The sequence below is a fragment of the Protopterus annectens genome, chromosome 16.part0 (assembly GCF_019279795.1).
Source record: "Protopterus annectens isolate FY-2018-M chromosome 16.part0, PAN1.0, whole genome shotgun sequence".
NCBI classification, from domain to species: domain Eukaryota; kingdom Metazoa; phylum Chordata; order Ceratodontiformes; family Protopteridae; genus Protopterus; species Protopterus annectens.
In genome coordinates, this window is record NC_056750.1 from 668,258,966 (window position 1) to 668,284,013 (window position 25,048).

General features: G+C 40.7%; 1 protein-coding gene across 1 annotated transcript in view; it reads left to right on the forward strand.

Annotated features, from left to right (window-relative positions):
* The first annotated feature begins 2,024 nt into the window (after positions 1 to 2,024).
* The window catches only part of NELFB (negative elongation factor complex member B), a 529,115-nt gene continuing 506,091 nt past the window's right edge, over positions 2,025 to 25,048 (forward strand). The window contains 2 exon segments of the mRNA XM_044058168.1: positions 2,025 to 2,254; positions 13,480 to 13,643. Coding sequence (XP_043914103.1) covers positions 2,153 to 2,254; positions 13,480 to 13,643 — 266 coding nt within the window. The 5' untranslated portion in view covers positions 2,025 to 2,152.

Sequence of the window (25,048 nt, forward strand, 5' to 3'; positions counted from 1 at the left end):
ATGTCCATTAATTCCGGGTTGGACATGGCTTTATACGTCAGGCACAGATCGCCTCTGAGCAGGCGGTATGCCACTGAGTAGAGCTGGAGTTTCTTTAACTAGGCAGCATATGGCATCTGTTTGAGCCCTTTGATCCTCTTTGATCATTTGCAGCTTTTCTCCCCGGGCCTCTGCTGAAAATGGGTTCCTGACTCAGTCAGACTTTCCTGGTAAAGAAATGTTAAATAAATAAAAATAAATAAATAAGATTACAGTATGTACTGCAAGTACCATGGCAGACTGCAGAAGTGGATAGCCTTTATGAAGTAAACTAATACATCAGTATTTAAAATATTGACTATATTTCTAATAACATATGGATGTGAGGCTAGAGTTATTCTGCTGGCAAAATAGAGGAATAAGATGAGAGGAGTAAAAAGCAGGAGAGAAAAAGACAGAGTGAGAGTTGATTATTATTTTGAAAGATGAGAATGTTATGGAAGGACACCAGAGAGGAAAATAAACATTTGCAATCAAATGTTTGAAACTCACCTTACCCTTGTTCATAAGGTCGAGGGTAAAGGTGCAAAAAGCTTAAAATTGTGAGAGGAAATCCCATCGCCTCCGAAATGTCGACACGTAGCTTGCGTTCACAGTTTTGAGCATTGCTGTTTACAACTGGATCTCACTACATTGGGGATCGGAAAAAGTATCCAAGTTTTCTTCACTGTAGTGCAATCTCGGATTTAGAATATATGATTAGCAGGGGGTGTGGGGGTGCAGCCCCACACGTGGGGGGTTCAGGGACATCCAGGTAAGTCAGTTAATGTTGAATTCGACATACCGACATTGCCCCTTTAGGTGTGCACATTTTTGTTTCCAGTAAGTCATTACTTGCAAAACTGATCTGCAAAATTTTGATAGTAAACCAAAAATAAATAGTAAGTGTTGGCTGAAGAAGTAGAAAATCATATATTAAGTAATATGTGATCATTAAAATGAAAACTTTTGATGATAGACCATTACTACTTCCTCGGATATTGAGGTGTTTATAAATTTAGAGAGAAAAAGGCATAGTTATAGTGAGTTGGTTGTCATGCATCTGTTTTGAGAGTTGTACATGAACAGATGTCAGATATTTTTCAGTTTGGAAAGGTTGTTAATATGTTTAAAGGATAAGGGGATAGAGTTCCAGGAACGGGCTACATAGATTGAATAGAGAGAGGTTCCTGCTGACAAGTGTGGTTTGTAGGCAGTGAGAAGTATTTTGTTTTCAGATTGAAGTGGCCTAGCAGGGGTGTATGTGTGCAATATGTCTAGTAGAGATTTGCTTTGCTCTGGTTTGTATATTTGTTTTGGAGTAGGAGTTGTTAGGTGTAATGGGAGTTGCTAGGGTAATTCAAGCCAATCTAGCTGTTTTGGGACTAAGCAGTGATAAATATGTTCAAGTTAGTGGCAAATTTCTGTATTTTAGATAGAAGCTTGAAAGTTAAACACTATTGGGGACCTTACAGTAGTGGGAATATTTTTGTTAGTGTTTTGTAGTAAATATTTTTTTTCAACAGAACTTACAAATTTCTCACACCTAAAACACATTAATTTAGCATAGAAAATTAGTCTCTGTGGTTAACCATTTTTATTTGCAACTACTGTTAAAAGTTAAACCAATTTACACAATAGCTTACTAATTATTCTCACACACATCTTTATGAAAAACCCAGGTATCTAACATTTGCAAAGGTAGCAATAGTTTCCACTTGATCCAACTTTAGGAATAGAAATCAGGTAAAAAAATAAATTTACATTTTACAGAAAATGACATCACGCCACAGCCATCGTGCAGAGAATGGTCTACTCCCGATCGTTTTGCACATGTAGGTAGCAAACGAATTTTAAATTTAAATAAATATTATTTACAAATAAGATAATTTAACCATCAAAATATAAACGTACAACACTTATCAAAAATAAAAATGTATACCTCGTCTTATACGCCATTCACTCGCAAATACATTTGGATATATCGTAAAAGAAATGGCCGATTACGCGGGAAAATATAGTGTAACAAATGACCGTCCGCCTTCACTTCCTGAGCTCCTTCCTTTTCCCCGCCTTATGATGTCAGTTGTTACCGTAGTGTCGTCTGTATTGCTGTGGGAAAATAGCCACGACCATGTTTGCAGGATTGACTGAGCTCGGTATTGCTAACGGTGAGGACTTGAAAGAAACTCTAACTAACTGCACTGAGCCACTGAAAGCTATTGAATTGTTTCAGGTGAGTGTACTGTATCGTACCATACATCTGATTCGTCTCTTTAGCTAACGGGCAGGGAAATGTCACTCTTCTTTTTAGGGGTAATTCATACATTTCTTAAGTCAAGTTAAAGAATTGCTCAGACTCGTACAACAAGCTAAGAGGTGAGTTGTGAGAGGGCACTTTCCCATCGTCCTTGTTTAGGATTGCCACCTGTCCCACTTTGCGAGGGACAGTCCCTCTTTTGGCATTTGTGTCCTGCATAAAAATTGAAAAAATGGCAAATGTCCTGAGATTTTAGTACAAAAATATTTCCTATATTTTATGTAATACTTGCATAACACAGTTATTCTGTATCTGAAACACCTAAATGTTATAAGAAACGGAATAAGCAACTAGAATGCTACAAGAATAAGCTTTTATTTAGGAAAAACAGTGAATTTCTATCCTTTGTAGTAGCCGTGGGTATGTTTTGCCCTGCAAAATCTGACGTTTGTACCAAAAATGCTCCACTTTGGGCATTTGAAAAGGTGGCAACCCTATCCTTGTTTTATTGTCATATTATGTTTTGGTGTGGGTAATCTTAGGTTCTCACTAGAGCAAACTCGTTTGAGTTTTTTTATTAGTTAGAGGTGTTCCACCCCAGATGTGTTGAAATAAAAATATATCAGCAGGCAAAACTGTTTAATTTCTTTTGCATTGCAAAGTTCTGTGTAATTTATTGTGTGGGGTTTCTTCACAATGGGCTGCTGTCTTAATTGTTTTGTTTTACATTTTTCACTATAAGACTCTGCAGTCTGTGTCATGTCTGCAGCGGACTATAAACTTTGTATTGTTTGTAATTTATTTGCTTTAGGTAATCAGGATAATCTGGTTGTGTACCTGTTTCCTCCAGAGGCGTGGGGGGTGGGGGTTTATTATCGTAATCCATACCTCTCAACTGTCTCCGTTTTATTACTCAAATTTTACTTTCTCTCAAAATCACTCCTAAAACTAGTGACTTTTTGAGGAAAGAAATGTGGTCAATTACAATTTATAACTGTAATTATTGTCATTGTGTATTGATGTGTTTTAATTCAGAAAATGTGTATTAATTCACATTCTTACCCGGTCAGTGTTTCAGTTTAATAGTGCTAATATTTTAAGTGTCCTTGATTTTGTAGAGGTTTGTCTGATTGGTCGAAGTTGTGATGTGATCTGTGCATAGGTTTATAGGAGCCTTTACAAGCCTAGCCGTATTAATCTTGCATATCCCCATTTGTTCTTTTTGGGTAGTTTGCAGAACGAATTTATGAACAGAGCGGGTTTGTGATCAACACCGGCTACCCCTGTCCATGAAGGACATGGGTGCCACCCAGGGGCAAATTTGCAGTCTCCCATCCAGCTATCTAGGTTGCATTTGAATAGGGTCAGAGAGGAGCTCTGTTTTTCGTGGGTAGTAAGTGTATTCCAGAGAAGCAGCAGTCTTTGTGAGATGCATCTGTCTCTCCAGCATATTCTGTTAATGTCACAAGCTAGGTTGAGATTGCTAGAGTGAGTGACTCTTGTGCCATTTGACTTGCGGATGTGCAGCATTTCCATTAGGGCAGGGTTGAAAACTGCTTTGTAGGCCAGGCACAAGTCCCCTCTCAGCAGCCTATAGGATACAGAGTAAAGTGACAGGGTTTTCAGCCTGTCCATGTAGGTCATGGTTTGGAGTCCCAGTATTTTCTTAGTGAGAAACTTCTGAGGTCTCTCCAGCTGCTGCAGGTGTTTTGTGAGGTACGTATGCAAAAGGATGCATTATACTCTATTAGTGGTCTGATGAGAGTTTGGTACGGTGGAGTTGCAACATCCCTTGACCTGGATGCTATGCCCTTGCTTATGAGGTGTGCTACATATAAGGCTTTCCTTATCACATGGAAACTTGGTGGCCAAAGTTTAGATTGCTATATGCCTGTGTTGCTAAGTCTCGCACCACCGGGTTGGAACCCGGGGGTGGGGAGGGGTGCTGTCTGTATTTTAACTTGTAGGGAATTCTGTTTTGCCAAAGGGAATAATAATGTGTGTGGTGTTGTTGTGTGTGTTTTTTTTCTTGCGCATTTAGTTTTAGACCATGGCTTTGGCAGCAATAGTTTGTGTCAGCCCTTCTTATAATATGTTGATATCATTGGGTACTCCAGTTTGCAATCATCGGCAAACTTGGTGAGCCATAGGCTGATGCCAAACAGTAAGGGGCCCACCAAAGACTCCTGTGGTACTCCACTGATGACGGGTCTACTGGTGGAGGAGGAGTCCCCAATTTTCTCTGTGTGTGTGTTCTGTCGGTGAGCCAATTGGCTAACATCTAGTAACGTAAGAGTTAATCTCTATCTGGGAGAGTTTCTCAACAGTGCCAGGATGGGGAATTGTATCATAAGCCTTGGCAAAGTTGAGATAGGCTGTGTGCACAGTTTTTCCTTCGTCCATGGCTTTGGTGACATTCTCAAAGAAGTCTACCAGGTATAATAAGCATGATCTACCCTTAACGAAGCCAAACTGATTTAGGTCCAGTGTTTGGAAGTCTCCTGTGTCCTTGTTGATAAGGTCCATGATAATTCTTTCCATGGCCTTGCAGTGTAGGCTAGTTAAACTTAAGGGTCTGTAGTTCTCAGGGTCAGTTGATGCCCCCCCTTAGTGCCGGGTGATTGCTGTTTTCCAGTCTGCAGAAACATAGCTATGATTAAAGAGAACACCAAGTGGGTCCATTAGGTCTTGTTTTAGATTTAGTAAACAATATGGGATATTATTTGGTCCCACTGATGCAGTATCTTTGGCCTTGGTGAGTGCAGAAATGACGTGTTCTCTAAGGTACTAGAAAGAGGGATGGTGTGTTGTATGCTTTGGGATATGGTAGATGGGGGGGGGGGGTTTGCGCTGAATCTGTCAGCTAGCAATTTAGCAATATCTTTCAGTGTAGTATGAGTGATCCCGTCTACAACCAGTTTGGTGCATAGCTAGACATTCCGTTTTAGACTTATGACGTAGTTAAATAATGCGTTATGATTGTCTAGGGATGTGATTTTAATTTTGTAATTTGTTTTAGAAGACTGTACAAAACTTCTGATTTTGTAGTTTAGGCTTGGGAGGGAACTTTTCCTCTGCTGATTGGTATCCCTCTTGCTTGTGGTCAGCAGTTTCTTCCTCTTGTTATATAATCTGTTCATATTTGAAGTCCACCACAGTGGCCTATTTTTACGGGAAGACCTGGTTTTGATCTGATCAGGTACAGCAGAGTTTATGCAGTTGCTTAAGTGTTTGTACAGGGCATTTGCGTTTTGCATACACTTCTGCATGTTGATCATTGATGTCTGTGATTGCAGGTGGTATGGAGCTTTTTGTACCATTGCTTAGTAGACTAGTTAGCTTTGGTAAAGTTTTTTTGTAATTTCTGTTCCTGTGAGGGTATTGGTTCCAATGGTTACTTCAAACGAGACTGTTTTGTGGCCTGACCTAACCAGGGAGGGCATCACACATACAGAAGTACAGTAACTACCCCCCATGTTGGTGAATACTTTGTGTAGAAATTAGAGCCCCTAGTGAGGGTGCAGAATATCTGTTCCAGAGCATTTGTGTTAACAAAGCCCAGGAAAGTCTGAGTGGGCATGTTTTTGCTCGTGTTTGTACCCCAGTCTGTGGAAGAGTAGTTGAAATCTTTAGTGACTAAGATGTTGGGCTGTAGGGCGAGGGATTCCAGTAAAGGGAGGTAGGCGGTGTGCTTATCCTGGTTCATGGTGGGGAATCTATAGCTAGCAATGATGTGGTATGGTACTTTCCCATTAGTTAATTGTACATGGAGTAGTTTGAGAGAGTAATACTGTTTGACCAGTCTCAAAGTGTATTTGGTTTTAATGAATATGGATACACCTTTACCTTTGGTTCCCTCACACTCATTTTGAGGTCTGAACATATGGAACGCATTGTAGCCTTGCATGGCCAGGGTGCTCTCGGCAGCACTGAACCATATCTCAGTAACTGTACAGACGTTGGCATCTTCTAAAGTGAGGAGTGCTTCCGGGGAGTGCAGTTTCATGTTTAAACTCCTAGTGTTAAGCAGCAGAACCCTGAATTTGTCTCATTAGATTTTGTGATGTTGGAAAATCAGTTGTTTTGACACTGCCCAAAAAAGGCACTATGGGGGAGGCAAGGGCCTTTTCCAGTGTCCGAAAGCCTGGGGGGACAGGTGTAGACCATCTCTAGCAAAGCAACAGTGTCTTTTTACCATATGCTCCCAGGCTGACAGATACTGAATCCCTCTGGACTGACACCAGAAGCTGAGCCAATTGTTAAAGTCAATCATTTTTTTGTTGATATTGTGGCATCAACTTGGGTGAGGGTAGGATACTGCTTGAGGCTATAGACGTACCTGTCTGGGATACCTAATCAGCGAGTTCCGTCATGTCTGTCTTCATGTAGTCCAGAGAGGTATGTGTGACCTTACTTTGTGTGACAGGTGACATTTGCATGACAGATGAATTGTGCATGCTAACAACCTGTTTGATGTGTAGTTTATTTTTACGTGAGAGAATTGACTCCAATTTTGCAGTGTATTTGCATCTCTCACATAGGGTGTTAGTTTGCTTTAGGAGTAGATGGTTGTAGGTATACACGAAACAATGGCTACATTGCCTCAAAATGCCCATATCAATCAAGCTGGCAGGAGAAATGATGGGACACCGCCTATCCATTGTGACAAGATTTTTCTTAGTGTGGTATTTGGGAAGGAGGTGGCTAGCTGGACTTTGTCACAGGCAGAAAAAATGAAGCGATGATTCTATTAAATACAGTTAAACCGCAATGCTGGCTTAAAATTTACTTCTTTTTCTTTCTTTTTTTTTTTTCAGTGTATGCTTTGGATTTCAGTGCATATGCACTCCAGACCTCTGGCTAAAGTTTCAGACGTTGAGCAGCTCCGGTAAACTGAGCACATATGTAAGGCTTATATACAGGCAAATTTAAACAGTTTTAAAACTACCAGTGGGAAGGCTCAGTTTGGGGCTTTTCTCCAGCAGTCCCCAACTTGGATGGGTCCTGAGCTGTGCACTTCTGCCACAAGGGTGCCGGGAGGCCCTCTTAATGTAAGATGGCTGGTTTAAGAGCACTGTGATACCAAACCGTCTAGAGTCAGCAGGTCTGAATCTAGCCAATGCCATGTAAGGAAAGGAAATGCAATTTCAAGGTGGGGAAGGAGTAAGGGAGAGTCACGTAAAGGTCAAAGTGAGAGTGTTTAGTAGAATACTATTAGATGACCTGCAGTGGTACCACCCTCTGCACAAACTAGCAGCTCTTTGAGCAGCTGTGAGCAGTGGGAGACTATGGAGAGTATTTCCTATAGCGGATTTTAAACTGGAGGAGTTTGCTTGTATGGAAACATGGGGAACAGTGTTTGCACAATGTGTGAATGTGAGACATTTATACCAGCAGGATGAAAGGCTTTTGTAAAGTTAAACCTTCGGGCCAATCACATAAAAAGACAATAAGCTATCGACCAGTAGTTGGCACCCTGGATGGGTTGATTTTTAGCTGTCTTCTCCCACCAGAGTGCAAAAGAATCCTCCCAGTGTAAAACAAACTATCTTTGAGCTCAAGTGCAGTAGCAAATGCTTTAGAACAGAGGTAAGAATTCCTGCAATGTTAGGAATCCTTGGAAATAAGTTTACTAACCTTGAGAAATGTTCATAGCACACAAAGTTTGCAAAACCTTAGATGAAATGTAAACGTGTAATGTATTTGTATAATATGCGGGCTATCAAGAGTTTGCGTGAAAAAGAAACGTTGAATATTCCATTTAAGTCGTTTGATATGTGGTGCAGTGTTCAAATATATAAATCTATTAATTGTCCATTAGGTACCAAATATTACCTGTACTAGCCTAACTAGTATGTTAGATGCTCTTTATTTAGTTGAAGTTCAGGCAATAGTAATAGAATCTGAAGAAGAAAAATAGCAGCAGTAAGCTTTTTAAATGAAAATGCATGAAATAAAAAGAGGGCTAGATTGAAGGAATAAACAACCTAATGTAAGATGTGGTAAGGTTGTGAGACCTAATGTAAGATGTGGTAAGGTTGTGAGAGAAAACATTTGTGTGATCAGTGACCAAATCACCTAGAACCATATTTTACACCATTGCGTGGCTAGACCTGCTGCAGCACGCAGTCTGTGAGCTGTGTTCTCCTATGTTCAGGATCTGCGCACCACATTATGCAGCCAAAGCGATTGGTCTGCACAACTGTTCCCCCAGTAGGGCACCATGCAGAGCCTGTGCTGCTGCCCATACCTCCATCCATTGGTCAGTTTGAAATGGAAACACTCGGCATGTGCATACTTTGGTTTGTTTACCAGAGCAGGGGCAGGCCAGATTGGAGTGACGCAATAAAAAATGTTTACACAAGAGAATGAGCTTGTAATACAATAGAGATACGTGTATTAACCTGGTTCAACTGATAAGGTGTTGTGTACAAAAACGCACAGTAAGTGAAGTATATTTACAGGGCAGAGACCATGCTATGTGTGACTAGATAGTAAGGGGAAGTGAAGAAATGGGCTGTTTGGAAGAGCTAAGTGAAGTGACCTAAGGTGAGCCATTTGCATGGGCTTTGTTTAGCCATTTAGGCATTTAATTGTCTGAATTTGGTATATGTGGTGCTGTTTTTGAGGTTAGGTGAGAGAGTGGGAATACTTACCTTAGCTTTGGTGGGATGGGAGGTATAGAATGGCGACGCAGTAGTCACTGCAGTGAAATTTTGTTGTAGGGGTTTGTGGTTGGGGGTTCTAATAGTGAATAGTTTCCAAAATTGTGGGAGGGAGTAATTGGAATGAGTTTAGCTGGGTAGGTATGACTGATTCCTTTATGAAACAATTTGAAAATGAGGGAACTGCATAGTAGGACAGCTCCTGGATTAATTTGGAGCAATCTTCCTATTTTGATAGTGAGACAGTAGTATTAATGAAAAATAAAAAAAATACCATCCCAACAATGAACTTGTGCACAAATGGATTTATTGAATGCTTTTGTCCAAGCTGTTAAACGGGACTTCATCTTAAAATCCACATACGAAAACGATCAGTTGTATAATGCAATGATTCACATGATCATGATACCACAAACAGGTAGTTCAGGCATTTAAAGTTATATTGTGTATATATGCAACCAACTGAATAAGTTAAGTAACAAATTAAGTTAAATGCCCTTTTCTAAAATCACTAACTAAAGAAGTAGAATAATTTAGGCATGGCAATATACGGGAGAGCTATTTGCGACACCAGTCTGTGGTACTCCAGAATGTTTTCCCAGTGGCCACCCTACAGTTCTTAACTTTTCCCAGTACAGAAAAAGTAAATTACTTAAAACTGGCACAAAATCAGTAAATATTTGAGAGAAGCATGTGTATATTTATGTATTACTGTATTTATATGTATATAGACGTGTATATGTATTTCGTGTTAGTGAATGTTCCGAAAAATTCATGTGCAGAAACACGTTGTGCATAACATCTATTTCTGCATGACAGAATTAACAAAAATGAAAATAAAATCTGAAACTATACCAGCTGCAAAAAAGATCACGCTTTCCTTTTGTCATCAGTCAACAATAATAACAAAAAATTGCATTTTTAGACCTACTTTGTTTGAATAGTGATACTGTTGGGAGATTTACTTTATGGTAATGTAATTCATTGGGTTGTAGATGGGGAGAATGGCAGTGTTAGGGTTAGCACACATGCTTTAACTCTGACCCTAACCCTAATTTTACACAGTACCTTACTAAGAATCCTTTCCGTTAACAGTACCACTACACAAGAAACTCATGCCCACTTCACGTACACAGTCCTATACCAGTAGCAGTAAATCAACACCCTTATCTAGCCCTTACTCTTAACACTAACCTGGAAACAATACCACATGTAGTCTCATCTGTTAACGAGCATAAAAGCATAAACACCAAATCTCTCCCTTTCCCTAATCCTTCACTGCAAACACTTGTAGGTGCACAGAAAGTTCTGCCATTATAAAAAGCCCCACAAGCACATCCCATGGGGCAAAGGATCATTTGATGATCCTGTTTTCAGAATCTCTGACTGTCTTAATAGTAGCATGCTAGTCAAGCAATGATCCTCTATCCTGTCTTTAAAATCCGTGAAAAATGTAGCCCTCTCAACTAATTACATATCTTATCCAAGAAAATCTCCTCACTGCTACACATGTTTCGCCCTAAACACAGCACATCCACTGCCCTTATTTCCTTTGAAACTGTTGCTATGGCCAGAGACAACAACAAAAAACTTGTATCTGGTCTGTTCCTCTGTCTATTTAAAGCCTTTGACACTGTTTCTCACTCTATACTCCTCGTCAAACTGTCCCATCTCAACCTGTTACATTGCCCTCAATTGGTTCTCAAGCTACCTCTCTCAACAGACAACAATCAGTTAGATGGCTTAACTCTTGCTCCCCTTTCCTCTCTATCCAAACTGGGGTACTTCAAGGCTCCATCCTTGGCCCACTTCTATCCAACATCTTTACCAATAACCTCCTTACTTCTTGCGGTCACTCCTCCATCGTCCAATATGCAGATGACTCCACATTGATATCTGTCTCTGAAAACCTGACAGGCCTGTTAACTACTACACAAAACTCCTTTTTCATTTGTAGAAAGATGGCTCAATGACTCTCAGCTCATCCTCCTATCTCAATAAAACAAAGCTCCTCCTTTTTCTGCCTAACTCCCTCTCACACTGTAAATCTACCTTTTCAATATCTTCTCTCAACAGCACTATTATAAATGTTGAAACACAAACTAAACTCCTCGGGACCATTATTGATGACCAACTAAAATTTGACCTACACGTCCAACAAAGCATCAAAAAACTCGCCAAAAATTAGACTTACTTTACAGAAACAAAAAATAGCTTAGTGTAGAATCCAAATGTGCCCTTGCTCTCAACCTTTCTTGCTACCCACCCTACTCTATGCTGCCCCTATCTTGACTAATCTACAGTGTTCCCTTATTCACAAACTTGAATCAACATACAATAAGGTTACTAGATTTGCTGTAAATCATCCCTACTCCTCCCACCACTCCCTGGCCCTACAGAAACTTCACGGTCTTAAAAACTCTCACTCAACTCCGAACTGCTCACTCCCTCCTCAGTAACCCCACTACCTGCCCATCACTTTCCAAACTTCTGTCCTATTACACCCCCAATCGTCCTCTTTGTAGTTCCAGCCAGATCTTACTACTGACCTATAAACCCTGTAAAAATATAGGCAAAAACCTTTATAAATACTCAGTCATAACTGGAATAAACTCCCATTATATATCGGAAGTCTAACTCGTGCTAACTTTTAAAAAGACACTAAAAAATCACCTGCTTAACTCAGTCACTGCAATCACCCCACTTATCCTCCTGTTTACCTCCTGTCTATTCACATTCTACAACCTCCTACTTAGGAAGTGTCTTGGCATTACTTCTGTTTCTTGTAGATATTAGAACATGCTAGCTTTTCAGCACTGTGAGTAAATTGTTTGTATGTTTATATTTTAGTACTCGCACTTTCTGACAACTATAATTTATTTTGCATGCCAGCATTTCAGTTTGTACTCTTGTTTTATCTTGTGTATAATGTTTCTGTTTACTTTTTATTGCTTTAGCTTAGTTATTGGAGCTTTTCTTCTCGGGTCTCTACTGAAAATGTTTTTTTTTTTGTAACTCGGCCAGACCAACCCAGTTAACAAATGTGAAATAAATAAACAAATGGATCATAAAGATGCCTGGCCATGTGCACTTTTAAGCAAATAAAAGTTCTTGCCACACATTTCAAGTTATTTAGTAGTGCTCATCTCCCAAACTGAGCAGGGCTGTACATGACAACCCTGGTGTGAATTTGTCTACCCATCCAGTCATTTAAGACTAGTCCTAAATATAGCCAAAGTAGTACTTTGACCTATAGTAGTAACTTATTCCATAGGCTAGGAGTACATCGAGTTAGGAACCTCTCTCTAGCGACTCTTATTTGTTGGTACATATTTAAGCCTTTTGTGTGGGTGCTTGTAATACCATTGGTTTTGTAAAGAAATACTAAGCCATACAAGATTGGGTCTTTCATGTCTTGCACAGTGAGGTATAGGTCATCGTGCAGCAACCTGAATGTACTTGAGTACAAGGTGAGTAATGCTAATCTGTCGGTTTAGTTGAATAATCTAGGACCTTTAATTTTCTTCTTTAGAAACTCTGGGGCCTTTCCATTTGAGCAGTATGCTTGGATTTGTACATAATAAAGGAGGCATTGTAGTCAGTGATGGTATTGGTTAGGGTAGCATTGGATGTTAAAGGTATTCTCTTGGATATTAACTGGGTTGGTTAAGATTTTCTGACTGTGATGCAGATGGAGATGGAATGAGAGAGTTATCCACATAAGTACCCGGGTCTGTTATGACTGTATCTTTCTGAAGGGGAGTACTATTTGACATAAAATGTGTGAAATGCTACTATGCTGTATTTTTTCCCCATTTAGTGCATCAAAAACAGTGTAAAACTATGTGTGCATATTCCAGCCCTTGCTGTAGCTGTTTTGTATCAGTGGATGAGCAGGTAACTGTGCCAAGTTAGCAGTCATTAGCAAACTTGGTCAGCCACACTTTTGGGCTGTTGGCTTTGATGTCTGCAGAATAAATGCCAAACAAGAGAAGACCCAGAACCGATCCCATGGGCACCCCACTAGTTACACATTAACATTCAGAGAAGGGAACCAGCAACTTTCACAACTTGGGCTCTCTTGGATGGACAAACATATTTTGATAATACTAGACAGCAGTAAACTGTGTAGATGAAATGGGCAAAGTTTACTTTAATGTGTGTGTGTATATGTAATTATGTTCACATACTCACAGACGTGTTTGTGTTGATGTATCCACACACACATAAGAGCACTGCATCTCTAAATAGTTGTGTGCATGTAGGCAGTAATAGGTTATTGCTTGAAATTGCTTTGCAAAATTGTGCCATGGCGTATTGTAATTTGTTTTCCTTATATATGTGAATATGCTAGTTAAACAAAACAAAAAAAAAAACAGAAATTGTTAACTCTGCATTAAACATTTTTATCTCCATGTTTTTGTGTGTTCACATATCTCCTATTCTCTCTCTGTCTTTCTCGCTCTCGTATTAAATGCTATGCTCCTTTAGGAAATGTATGATTTTTAACAACTCTGTATCTTTTTATTTTGGTAGACTGAAAATGGAATCTTGTTGCCATCTTTGCAGTCTGCTTTACCATTCTTGGATTTGCATGGTACCCCTCGGTTGGAGTTTCACCAATCTGTGTTTGATGAACTGCGGGAAAAACTGTTGGAAAGAATTTCTGCAATTGCCAGTGAGGGAAAAGATGAAGACAGGTAACTAAACCATATCTTCCTTGCCGTGTAGTTCATAAAATTTCCTTTATATTTCTGGGGCATGTTCTGTGAGGATGGTTTTGCAAGTTTTTAAATGTATTTTCCATTTCAGATGTTTCACAAAATGTATGAAAAAGTCTGAAAAGTCCCATGTACATTCTGTTGTACTTTTTTTTTGTGTGTGTGTGTGTGTGTGTGTGAAGTAAGGCGCACCTGATTTTCCACTGCTGGAGATTTATTTATGCATCACTTACCTTTGTCATGGAGTTCATCTGAGGAATTTCATAGTATGTAGATGGCTAGGTCTACCATAGTTCTTTCCATTTTGTGACCAGATGATTTTGGGTGTTAGTTGTGCTACATGAATAAAGTGAGGTCCCTAAAATTGATTCTTTGACAGCAGGTACTGTCCTCTTAGTCCATAGTGTTGCGACCACATCATAACAGTGCTATTGTTAAGCACCTCATAAACTAAATAAACCACCCACAAATGCTTCAGTCAACCATAAAATGGACTGGCTGACATTTACAATCCATTGAAGCATTTCTGGTTTGTTTTGGTAAGTGTTTTGTTTAACCAGCCACCTGTGTGATACAGTCTTTGGTTACCCCCTTCCCCAAGCCGAGTCTCTTTCTAGGGAAGTTGTTTCTTTTTACTGGTATAATAGTAATCTTGGTATTCCATATGTTATAATGGGTTTCACATGTTAATGCTTAAGGAGCACTATTGCAGCTGTTACAGGTGTAAAACTAGGAATTTGTGTATCCCAGACCCCCCCCCCCCCATGAGGGGTCAGATTGGATTTCCCACTTTCCCTGCTTCTGTGTCTGGCAGTGGAAGTGCCGGCCACTGTTTGTACATGTTGGAGATAAAGATTTTTATCACCGTCTGCACTTAACTTGCTGCCAGACCATGTAGGTTTTCAGAAATTTTGTTTGGGCAAGTCTCCGTTTTAAAATTAATGTGGATAAATCCCACACTGGCTGGGTATGACTTCAGTTTTGGTGTAATTTGCCTTTAACTGGGATTCCTATTCCGTTGGTTATTTTGGGGATATGACTAAAGATGTGGAGAAAGGGACTTGAGTAGTAATTTATTAGTAGAAGTGACGTAACCAGTGGATATAAATACATCTGAGTCATTCTTACAGTAAGGTTTTATATGCAATTAGAGTAGCTGTGGTGCATTCGTGAAAGAGGGCATTGGTTGGGTTGGGGGTAAGCTTTTAAAGTTTCAGACTTTTTTCTTGCCTGGATGGCTGGAAGTAGATCAGATTGAGGAAATCTTCTGTTTCTTGGTATACTGTTGTACCCTTCAGATCCTATTTGCATATATTTAGTTTTAGATGGGTGGCCAACTGGCTCACAGGATCCACATGGTCAAAATAGCCGCCATCACCTCTGACAGCAGATCTGTCACTACTGGTGTTCCCCAGGGATCTGTTTTGGGACCCCTACTGTTTGGCATCTACTTCTCAGAGGTCCAGGCAAAGACAAAGGGCCCATGGCTGACCAAGTTTGTGGATGACTGTAAGTTGGTTGCTGTCATCGACTCCCCAGATGATGTTAACATACTGCAGGAGGGTCTCACAGCTACAAATAACCAGTGCCAAACTCATGGCCTTGACTTAAAAGCAAAAAATGTATTATACCATTCGACAAAAATTTGGTCCATACTGATTACCACATAAATGGCAATCCCCTAAGCACACAACCTATGGTGAGAGACCTGTGTACTCGGGTTGACGACACTCTCGCATTCAACCATGTGCTAGCATTCGACCATGTGCTAGCAGTGGTCGGAAAAGCCTTTAAATTGGTTCATCTCGTAAGTAAAGAGATTGCATCCAGAAAAAGAGAAGGTTATTTCTCTCTCTACTCCTCCCTCATTAGACCTATAATTGAGTGTAATCCCCCGTTTGGTATGTACCTCTCCAAACACTTGCACCAACTGGAAAGGCCACATAAATACGTCACAAAGAGAATCCATGGCCTCCCCAACACCTGTCCTATATGGACAGGCTTACATCACTATACCTTTACTCTGTATCATGCAGATTGCTCAGAGATGATCTCTCTCACACCTACAAGGCAATATCAGACCCTACTCTGCTAGAGATGACCCATATCCATAAGTCTAACTCCTCACACACTACCCGCTTGATAGGCCTAAATCTAATATGCGACATCAGCAAAACCTGCTGGAGTGACAGGTTTGTCTCCCAGAGGCTGCCCCATCTCTGGAATAGACTTCCCATGCATGTCATAGTACCTCACTGAGGGCAACCTTGACAAGTGGATGGGAAACCACAAATTTGTCCTAGGGTTCCACCTTTGTCCCTCATTGACAGGGGCGACAGGTGCTGACTTGGTTTCTTTTTTTGGGGATAAACTCTTGGCTAGGCTTGTAAGGGCCCCAGGGCCATTAGCCTAGTGACCTCCTATGATGAAATGGAAGAGCAGAAATTTAGGTATTTGTTTGGTATAGTGTACAAAGTGGGTAGTGGTACCTTCTGGTGATGGTTTACCCCAGCTTTAAGCATATGGAAGAATTTTTTGGAGGTGCTTCGTTTTAATTACAGTCAAGTCTGTATAGATAAGTATCCCATTGAGGAAGCAGGAGTGAAATTTCTGGTTAGCATTAAAGATATGGAAGAAATTGGAGAATACTAAGCAGAGAGAGCAGTGAAATGGGCAAATGGGGGGAATGCACTGGGGGAGGTCAACTTTTTTTCTTTTCAGGATGGTACTGTCCTTAATCCTGAGGGGCCAAGCAACATTTTCTCCTTTATAGAGAAGGGTATGTGTGTTCAGTGTGTGATTAAGAAGGTTCGTGGTCTGCACTCTTGTGGGAGAAGAGGCTGGACTCTGCCCTTCTGAGCTGGGAATTTCTGGTTAAAGGCTTATAGTGCCTGCATATTTGAACTGTTTCTTACTGAAGTTGGTACACCTTGTTTGCTGTAGCATAGACTAGATCCAGGCCTGCTGAATCTAGCTTTGTTTATATGCTTGTTGTTTGTTTGCTTGTTATTTCCCTGAAACACTAATTTCACCTAAAACGCAGCTTTTCAGCGCTTCTGTGGATCACTAGTGATATCTGCATTGCTTACTGTACTTATTTCCTTGTTTCACTTGAAATAAAGTTACTGTTTGTTGTTTTTGCATTTAAGTTACCTGTAACACATTGCATTTAAGTTACCTGGCACTTGCTCACTAAAGCAATTATATAAGTCAGCACTAAAAAATTAAAAGCACTACACCCTCACAAACTCCCCTTGAGTACCTTGTTCCCCATTGGCCCTTTTTTCAATTATAAAGGAATTCCCAATACTATTCTAGCATGTCCAAAGGTCAGTTCTCAATCTCCTCTCCGGTCCAGCTGGTGAATCTGGGAATCTTGAGGCAATGTTACAACTGCCTCATGTACACAGACAACCCTCTCCTCCTCCCAACAAATTCCAACACGTGAGAGATGCAACCATATAGCCAAACTGGAGGCTAAGCTCTCTCAACTCAGTACTGGTGTAACCAGTCAGGAGGAGAAGGAAACCACACTCACTACGATTCCAGTCTCACATAGACCTACCACGACAGCAAACCAAACACACAAAAACATACTCGGAGGCTCTAAATAAAAATCTGCCTAAGCAGCAGAGACCTCCAAAGCAGACACCCAGGCAACCGCTACCCCAAAACAAAACACGTGCAACACATAGCTCACAAAGCCAGTGTGCCGAACAGTCACAGCCCTTAAGGCTAAACAACACACCTGATACACTTGTAATAGGTGACTCTATCGTCAGGCACACTGACGTCCCACTCACCAGGCTGAACAAGTAGAAGGTCACGGTGAGCTGCCTGTCGGGCGCTAGGATCCGCCACATAACACAAGCACTCGGGTCACTCCAAAGCAAGTACAAATATGACTCTGTCATTGTCCATGCTGGTGTGAATGACCTGAGACGTACCTCCCTGGACTACATGAAAAGAGACATAGAGGAGCTCTCTGAGCATGTAGCCCAGGCCAGTATGACTCTGACCTTGAGTAGCATCTTACCCTCACCAAGAATGATGCCACAATATGAAGACAAGATGATCAATTTCAACAATTGGCTTAAGTATTGGTGTCATTCAAAGGGGATCCAATGCCTGTCAGCCTGGGATGACATGCTCGACAAGCCACGATGCTTCGCTAGGGACGGCTTGCACCTGCCACCCCTGGGCTTTTCGGATCTTGGCAAAGGCTCTTGCTTCCTCCATAGTACCTTTTTTAGGCAAGGCTCAAAAGACGAACCCACCTTCATAGGTATCACAAGGGATAAGAAACTAAGAGTAATGCTACTCCGCCAGAAGTCTAAACCTCAAGATGCACGCACTCGAAACTCTCCTTAGCATGGAGAACATCGATATCTGTGCAGTAACAGAAACCTGGTTCAAGGCTGCCGAGAGCACCCCAGCACTACCAGGTTATACCTCATACCATGCTTTTCGGCCCCAAAACTTGGACCGAACCACAAAAGGAGGGGGAGTATCAATATTCACAAATATACCCACACCTCCAGGTTGGTGGCACAACACGAAGCATCAAAGACTGTCCATGTGCAACTAACAGTTGGTAAAACTGCCTTCCAGTTTATAGCCTGCTACAGACCACCTTCCCAAACCCAGGAACCCCACTCAGCCTTCCTGAGAACACTGGAAAATATGAAGGTCTCTCCAAACACCATTATATTGGGTGACTTCAACTACCCAAACATAGACTGGGAGCATTACTCTAGCTCCAACACCCTAGCCCAAAGGTTCCTAGAATTTATAAACTCAAATGCTATGGAACAACTTGTTACCACTCCCACAAGAGGGGAAAAATACTGGACCTGATCATCACCAACATGGGGACTCTCTGCTCCAGATCAGAAGTGTATCCCTCACTGGTAAGATCAGACCATATACTAATCTCACTGGATATTCACATCTCGACCCCACCCCCTGCCCAGAAAACCACAGTGAAAAACTTCTAAAGCAAATTTCACACTCCTCAAAACCGAGGTGGAATCCTTCACAGCCCCCAAGCCTGTGGAAAATACGGCCCAGACCGCAGAATCCTTTATAAATGCATTATGTGAACACCTTCAGGTATGCATGGATCATGCAATCCCAAATAAAACCAAGACCCAATCCTCCAAAGGCAGACGTTCTGTCTGGTGGACCCCATCCATAAACAAACTATACAATAGAAGGAGGAAGCTACTACATGATGGAGCAAAATCCCAAAAAGGGAAGGCATCTCTGATCAGTATTGGCAAAAAACTACGGGCACTCATAAAATCATCTAAGGCCAGCTTCGAGAGAAAAATTGCACAGGACACTAAGGATAATCACAAGGCTTTCTTTAGTTATGTTAGGAACCTGGGTGGGAATTCCCAGATATGTTCAGAATTGGTCCAAAATGACAAAAAATACACCGAACCCACAGACATTGCCAACATCCTAGCTGACAGGATCAGCGCAACCCCCCCCTCCACCAAAATGGCAAATATCTATTCCAGCAGAGTGCTGCCCCACTGACATCTCAGATGCTCAGGTAAGAGCCGCCCTCTCCAAAGCAAAAAACACAGCATCAATGGGACCAGACTGTGTCCCGGGCTGCGTCCTACATGAACTACAAGAAGAGCTAAACCCAAACATAAAACTATGTTCAATCTCAGCCTTACTACAGGATATGTACCCAAAGAGTGGCATACAGCAATAGTGGTCCCTCTCCACAAAGGTGGTGCCTCAATGGAAACTATCTCCCCATAAGCCTGACTAGCTTTGTCTGCAAAGCTATGGAAAGGATCATCATGGACCTCATAAGTAAAGATATTGGGGACCTACAGACACTGGATCCTTCCCAGTTTAGCTTTAAGGGCAGATCCTGCCTCTTAAACCTGTCGATTTCTTTGAAACAGTCACCAAGGCCATTGACAAGGGGAAGGTGGTCCACACAGCCTACCTGGACCTCGCAAAAGCCTTCGATACAATACCCCACTCAGGCATTATAGATAAGCTCACCAGCTTAAATATAAACCCCTATGTCACTAGATGGGTTGCAAACTGGCTCAAGGACAGAACCCACATGGTTAGAATTGCTGGAGCCATGTCATACTCCAAACCAGTTACAAGTGGCGTCCCACAAGGCTCAGTCCTGGGACCTCTCTTGTTCGGTATATATTTCTCGGAGGTACAGGCCAACATGGAAGGACTGTGGCTGACTAAGTTCACAGATGACTGCAAACTGGGTGCCATAATCGGCTCTCCAGCTGACACAAGCATCCTCCAAAAGGGCCTCATAGAAACGGACAACTGGTGCCAGAGCCATGGCCTCAAGCTAAACGCCAAAAAGTGTATAGTCATCCCCTTTGGCAAAAACAAAGTGCCCACAAATTACCACATAGGTGGTAATCCATTAAGTACAGAAGAAGTAATTAGGGACCTGGGGACCCAAGTTGATAGCAATCTCTCATTTGACAACCACGTGGCCAAAGTGGTTAGAAAAACATTTTATATAGCCTACTTAATCCATGAAGGGATTCACATCTAGATCGGGGGGGTCATTGTGCCTCTTTACTTATCCCTCATCAGGCCCATAATTGAGTACAATGCCCCTTTTGGGATGTACCTTACCAGACACCTGCAGCAACTGGTAAGACCCCAAAAGTACCTCACCAAGAGGATCAAAGGGCTCAAACAGATGCCATATGCTGCCCAGTTAAAGAAACTGCAGCTCTACTCAGTGGCGTACCGCCTGTTCAGAGGCGATCTGTGCCTGACGTCCTCAGAAAATGGACATGCTGCACCTCAGAAAATCCAAATCCCATCGAGCTACATGCTCGAGAGACTTGAACCTCAGCACTGAAATAAATAGGACATGCTGGAGGGACAGATTCATAACCCAGAGTCTCCCTTCACTCTGGAATAAAATCCCAGTCCAGGTTAGGCAGAGTCCCTCATTTCCTCTCTTTAAGAGGAATCTTGATGAGTGGATGGGAGATCGTAGGTTTACCCCGGGTATCACTTCTGTGTCACTGTTGGACAGAGGCACAGTATACTAACCTCGAAAAAGGACATAGCAAAATTAATTTAAAATGGGTGGCGAAAGCCAAACACACTCTGGCTAGGTTTATAAATGCCCTAGGGCAGATAGCCTAGTATGAACCTATTAGCAGGGTCCTTTACATGTGGCAGGAGTACTTTGATGTGACTGCCATCTGGAGAGATTTTAGAGGTGGAGGATGTTTAAGTGCAGTCAGACCTCTGCACGTACGGCTACTGCATGGCTCAAAGGCATATATATATATATATATATATGGTAGAGCCAGCAAACAGTGGACCAATATATATATATATATATATATATAGGAAGGAGGAATATATATATATACCTGTGTGTGTGTGTGTGTGTGTGTGTGTGTGTGTAGCGCCATATGTATTCATTCAACCCAGGGGAAAAAAGTGCACCTAATTTAATAATCCATTTCTTTTCCATTTTGTTTAATATTGCATGCCAACCAGATTTATTAACTGTATTCCAATGTATAATATCAATCACAGTAAATCTGAACTTGGCATTTGAGTGTTTAATTGTATGTTTGTACAGTGCATTCATAGGTTTACAAGTCCTAATATCACTAAGATGTTAGAGATCCTAAATTTGACACAGCGTGAAGTTTGTCCTACATAAAATGCTGAACAATTGCATTATGCCAAATAAATCACACAGTCTGATTGACAATTTGCAAAGAATCTAATAGAAAAAACGTCACCAGTGTTCCTACTAGTAAATTCCTTTGTTTTACTCGTATTATTGCAATGTGTACAGTGGCCCCATGGGAAACAGCCCAATAGAGGGCCCTCTTGTAGGGTTATTTGTTTAGCTGAATTCACTTTCTTGTTGATATGTTTGTAGTGGTTGAAAAAGGAACCCATGTTCCGACCCCTTCTATATGAAAAGTGACATCTGTCATCCAATATTGCCATAAGTTTATCTGCTAGCAATATATTCCAATGTCTCCGCACACAGTTGATGAGTGTTTGTATTTCTCCCATATGTAGTAACCAATCTAATTTGTGAGTTAGATTTCTGTTTATACTCCTTGTATTGTAATAGATTCTCCCTGTTTGTGTTAGTAGCATACCGTCTTCCTTGAACGATATCACCTTTTTTATATCCTTGGTTAAGGAACCTTGTGGATAAATCTGACTCCTAGGTGGTAAATGTGCTTTCCTCTGAACAAATCCTCTTCAGGCAAAGAAATTGTGATTTTGGAATGTTTCTGCAAATATGGGGGGGTGCAAAAGCTGGAGGCACAGAGTAGGGAGTTGTATTGTGGATATTTACGATAGATTTCTGTTGTTAATGTATGATCTACATTTCTTGTTACTAAGACATCTAGAAAGGTAATCTGATTAGTGTCATAAGTTATTGTGAATTCAATACCCCATTTATTTTCATTCAAATAAGTCACAAACTCCTTAAGATATGGGATGTCAGATCTCCATACCATCCAGCAATCATCCAAATATCTCCTCCATAAATCGTTTCATCAATGTAGATGTTATGAGCTTTGTCAAATTATTTGGCCTTCAATGTAGGCCATAAAAAGGTCTGCATATATAGGAGCAAATGAGGCCCCCATGGCCGTGCCTTTGGTCTGTAAGTAACATTCGTTGCCATAAAATATCACATTTTTGGTTAACACATGTTCCGCCATGCATAGTAACAGTGTATTGAAACCTGGGGGGTATAATTCTGACTTTGTTAACCAATATTCCAAAGCACCTAGGCCAGCCCAATGGGGGATGTTGGTATATAATGCAGAAACATCCAAAGTGCATAAATACCACCCTTCCTCAAGCTGTGTATCTGTTGTTATCCGGAGGAATTCAGTCGTGTCTTGTATTCTTGCTCTAACACATTGGAGCAGGGGCTTCAGATGTAATGTGAGAAATGAGATAATGGTTCTGTAATAGAACCTCTGCCTGAGACTACCGGTCGACCAGGTGGATGATTTGGGTCCTTATAAATCTTAGGGAGGAAGTAGATGTATTGGTTACAGGGATCTGTAACTGTAAGATCTTGAATATCTTGTGTTATAATGCCTCCCTAGCTGGTTGTAAGAATTCATCTATTTTCTTTTTGAATCCTAGTGTAGGATCAATCACCATATGTGTTTAGTATCTGCTGTCTGATAGTTGTCGCATTGCTTCAAAATTATATGCTGACCAATCCTGTACTACAATGGCACCCTCCCTTGTCTGCTGTTAATATTACTAGTTTCTTGTTGTTAGCCATTTCCACAATAGTGTCCATCTCCTTCCTGGACACACTATTCTGTTTGACGTGCGAATCCTTGAAATTTAAAATGTAAATCTTTGAGGGTGGAATTATAGAACATGAATACAATCGGATGCATGGATGGCATAAATGTTGATTTATGATATCTGAATCTAGCATCATTATCTAAATTGCCTTCTGTCTGAAAAAACAGTTTAAGGTTAAGTAATCTGCAAAATTCAAAGATATAATTTCTTCAGAAATAAAGAAACCAGGAATAAAATTGTCCTTTATTAAGAATTTGTGTTATGGACAGTGTTGTAGATGAAATGTTTAACACATTATTTATTTCTGAACAATTAGTTTCAATAGGTCTACCATGCTTTCCACCCGTGTGTTTCTTCCCACCCCATTTGTACGTTTGGCTAAAGGGCCCAAAGAGTTTCTTCTTTTAGAGGCTGGCGATTCGGCAGAATGTTGTAAACTGGATTCTGAAGTGGTGGAGGAATCCTCCCCTGATTCATCGCAACTTGAATTGTTCAATTTTTTTTCAAGATAGATCTTGGTCTCTTCTTTTTATTGACCTTCCTGTGTGAAGGCTCAAACCTAACATGTTTAATTGAAAAGGGGTGCCCCCCTTCATAATCACTTAAGTCACGCTGAAATTTACCCTTTTTTTATCTTTGTGTCTGTTCACAGCTGAGAAGGTCCTGTCCCAATTTCTGAAGGTTATTAGAATAGCCCTCCTGACCTTCTAATTTACTGATATCATTACACATATCAGTAATTTCTAATATTTGTTTGTCTATGGTCCTCTCATGATATGCCGCCAAAATTTTAACAAATTCCATTGCTGTTTTATGTTGAGCCTCTGCCCATTGTTCTAATAGAATGGAATCTGCTTTGGAGACCAGTGGTTGTATCTTTAGCCTTAGTCCCCTAGGTGATATATCTTTGGCCAAGTAGGCTTTGAAAAGTTTAGCATGCCACACGTTCGCCCTTAATGCCCTCATACTTTTATTCAGTTTATGAAAGGAAGTTTCACAATTGTAATTGTTGCAAAGGCTTCCTTATTAATAACTTGCCCCAAATTAGTAAGTCCAAATGCTGCCAGATCATTCCTATCAGCTGGGAGGCCCCCTCAGTAATTCTGTAAGATCATAATAAAATTATCAATCCTGTTACAACATGCAATAGGTCACAAATAGATGATAGAATCTGGATTGTCTTAACAGTGCCAGGTCCCCACCAGTAATCTTATGAGAAAAAAGCATCTTTAAGTGTGAGGACTACACAGGCCCCTGTTAGCCTGGTGTGTAAATGAGTCGGGATCAACCCCTATTCCAAGTGCTTTGTTTACACCCTGGTCATATATATCGACTTTGACTCAAGGAACAATAACAGTCCCTGTACAAATATACAGTACTGAGTTCAATAAAAATAAACATATATGTGACCATTCAATGTTGTTTAATAAATTGTACCAAAAAGGTGAGGGGACCTCACCTGAAGGTAAAGTTTGGATGAATTTGGAAATACTAAAAAAAGGGAGGAAAAAAGGGGAGAACAATTTATTGTGCCACTGTTATAACTAGGTTACAATTATTAAATCTACAATGACCAGGACAGGACCTTCACTTTCAAAGGAGGTTAATATACTAAATATCTCTAGGAATTTAGGGCCCTCAGACCAGCAGTGAGATTTCTTATATCCTTTGTAAATTGCATCTATTATATGGGTAAACTGAAGAAATTCTGTAGATCTCACGACCAGCCAGTTCCCGTTTCATTAGTACATCATAAATTAAATTATTAATAATACAGTACTGTATTAAGATGCCTGTATATATTAATGTTGAAACCTAATATGTTTGTACCCAGAACTCGTATAGAGGGGGTACCTGATAAAACAAACCTAGACTGAAGTTTTTGATGTATGAGATGATTGTCTTCCTTATAATATCTGGTCCAGTAACTTAAAAATAAGGCTATATATTTTTACAGAAATTGTTGTGGACCTGAATATTAAGGTTGCATTATCTGTTAACAATCTGCATTGAATCCTTCCATCTCTTTCAACCATGATATATCA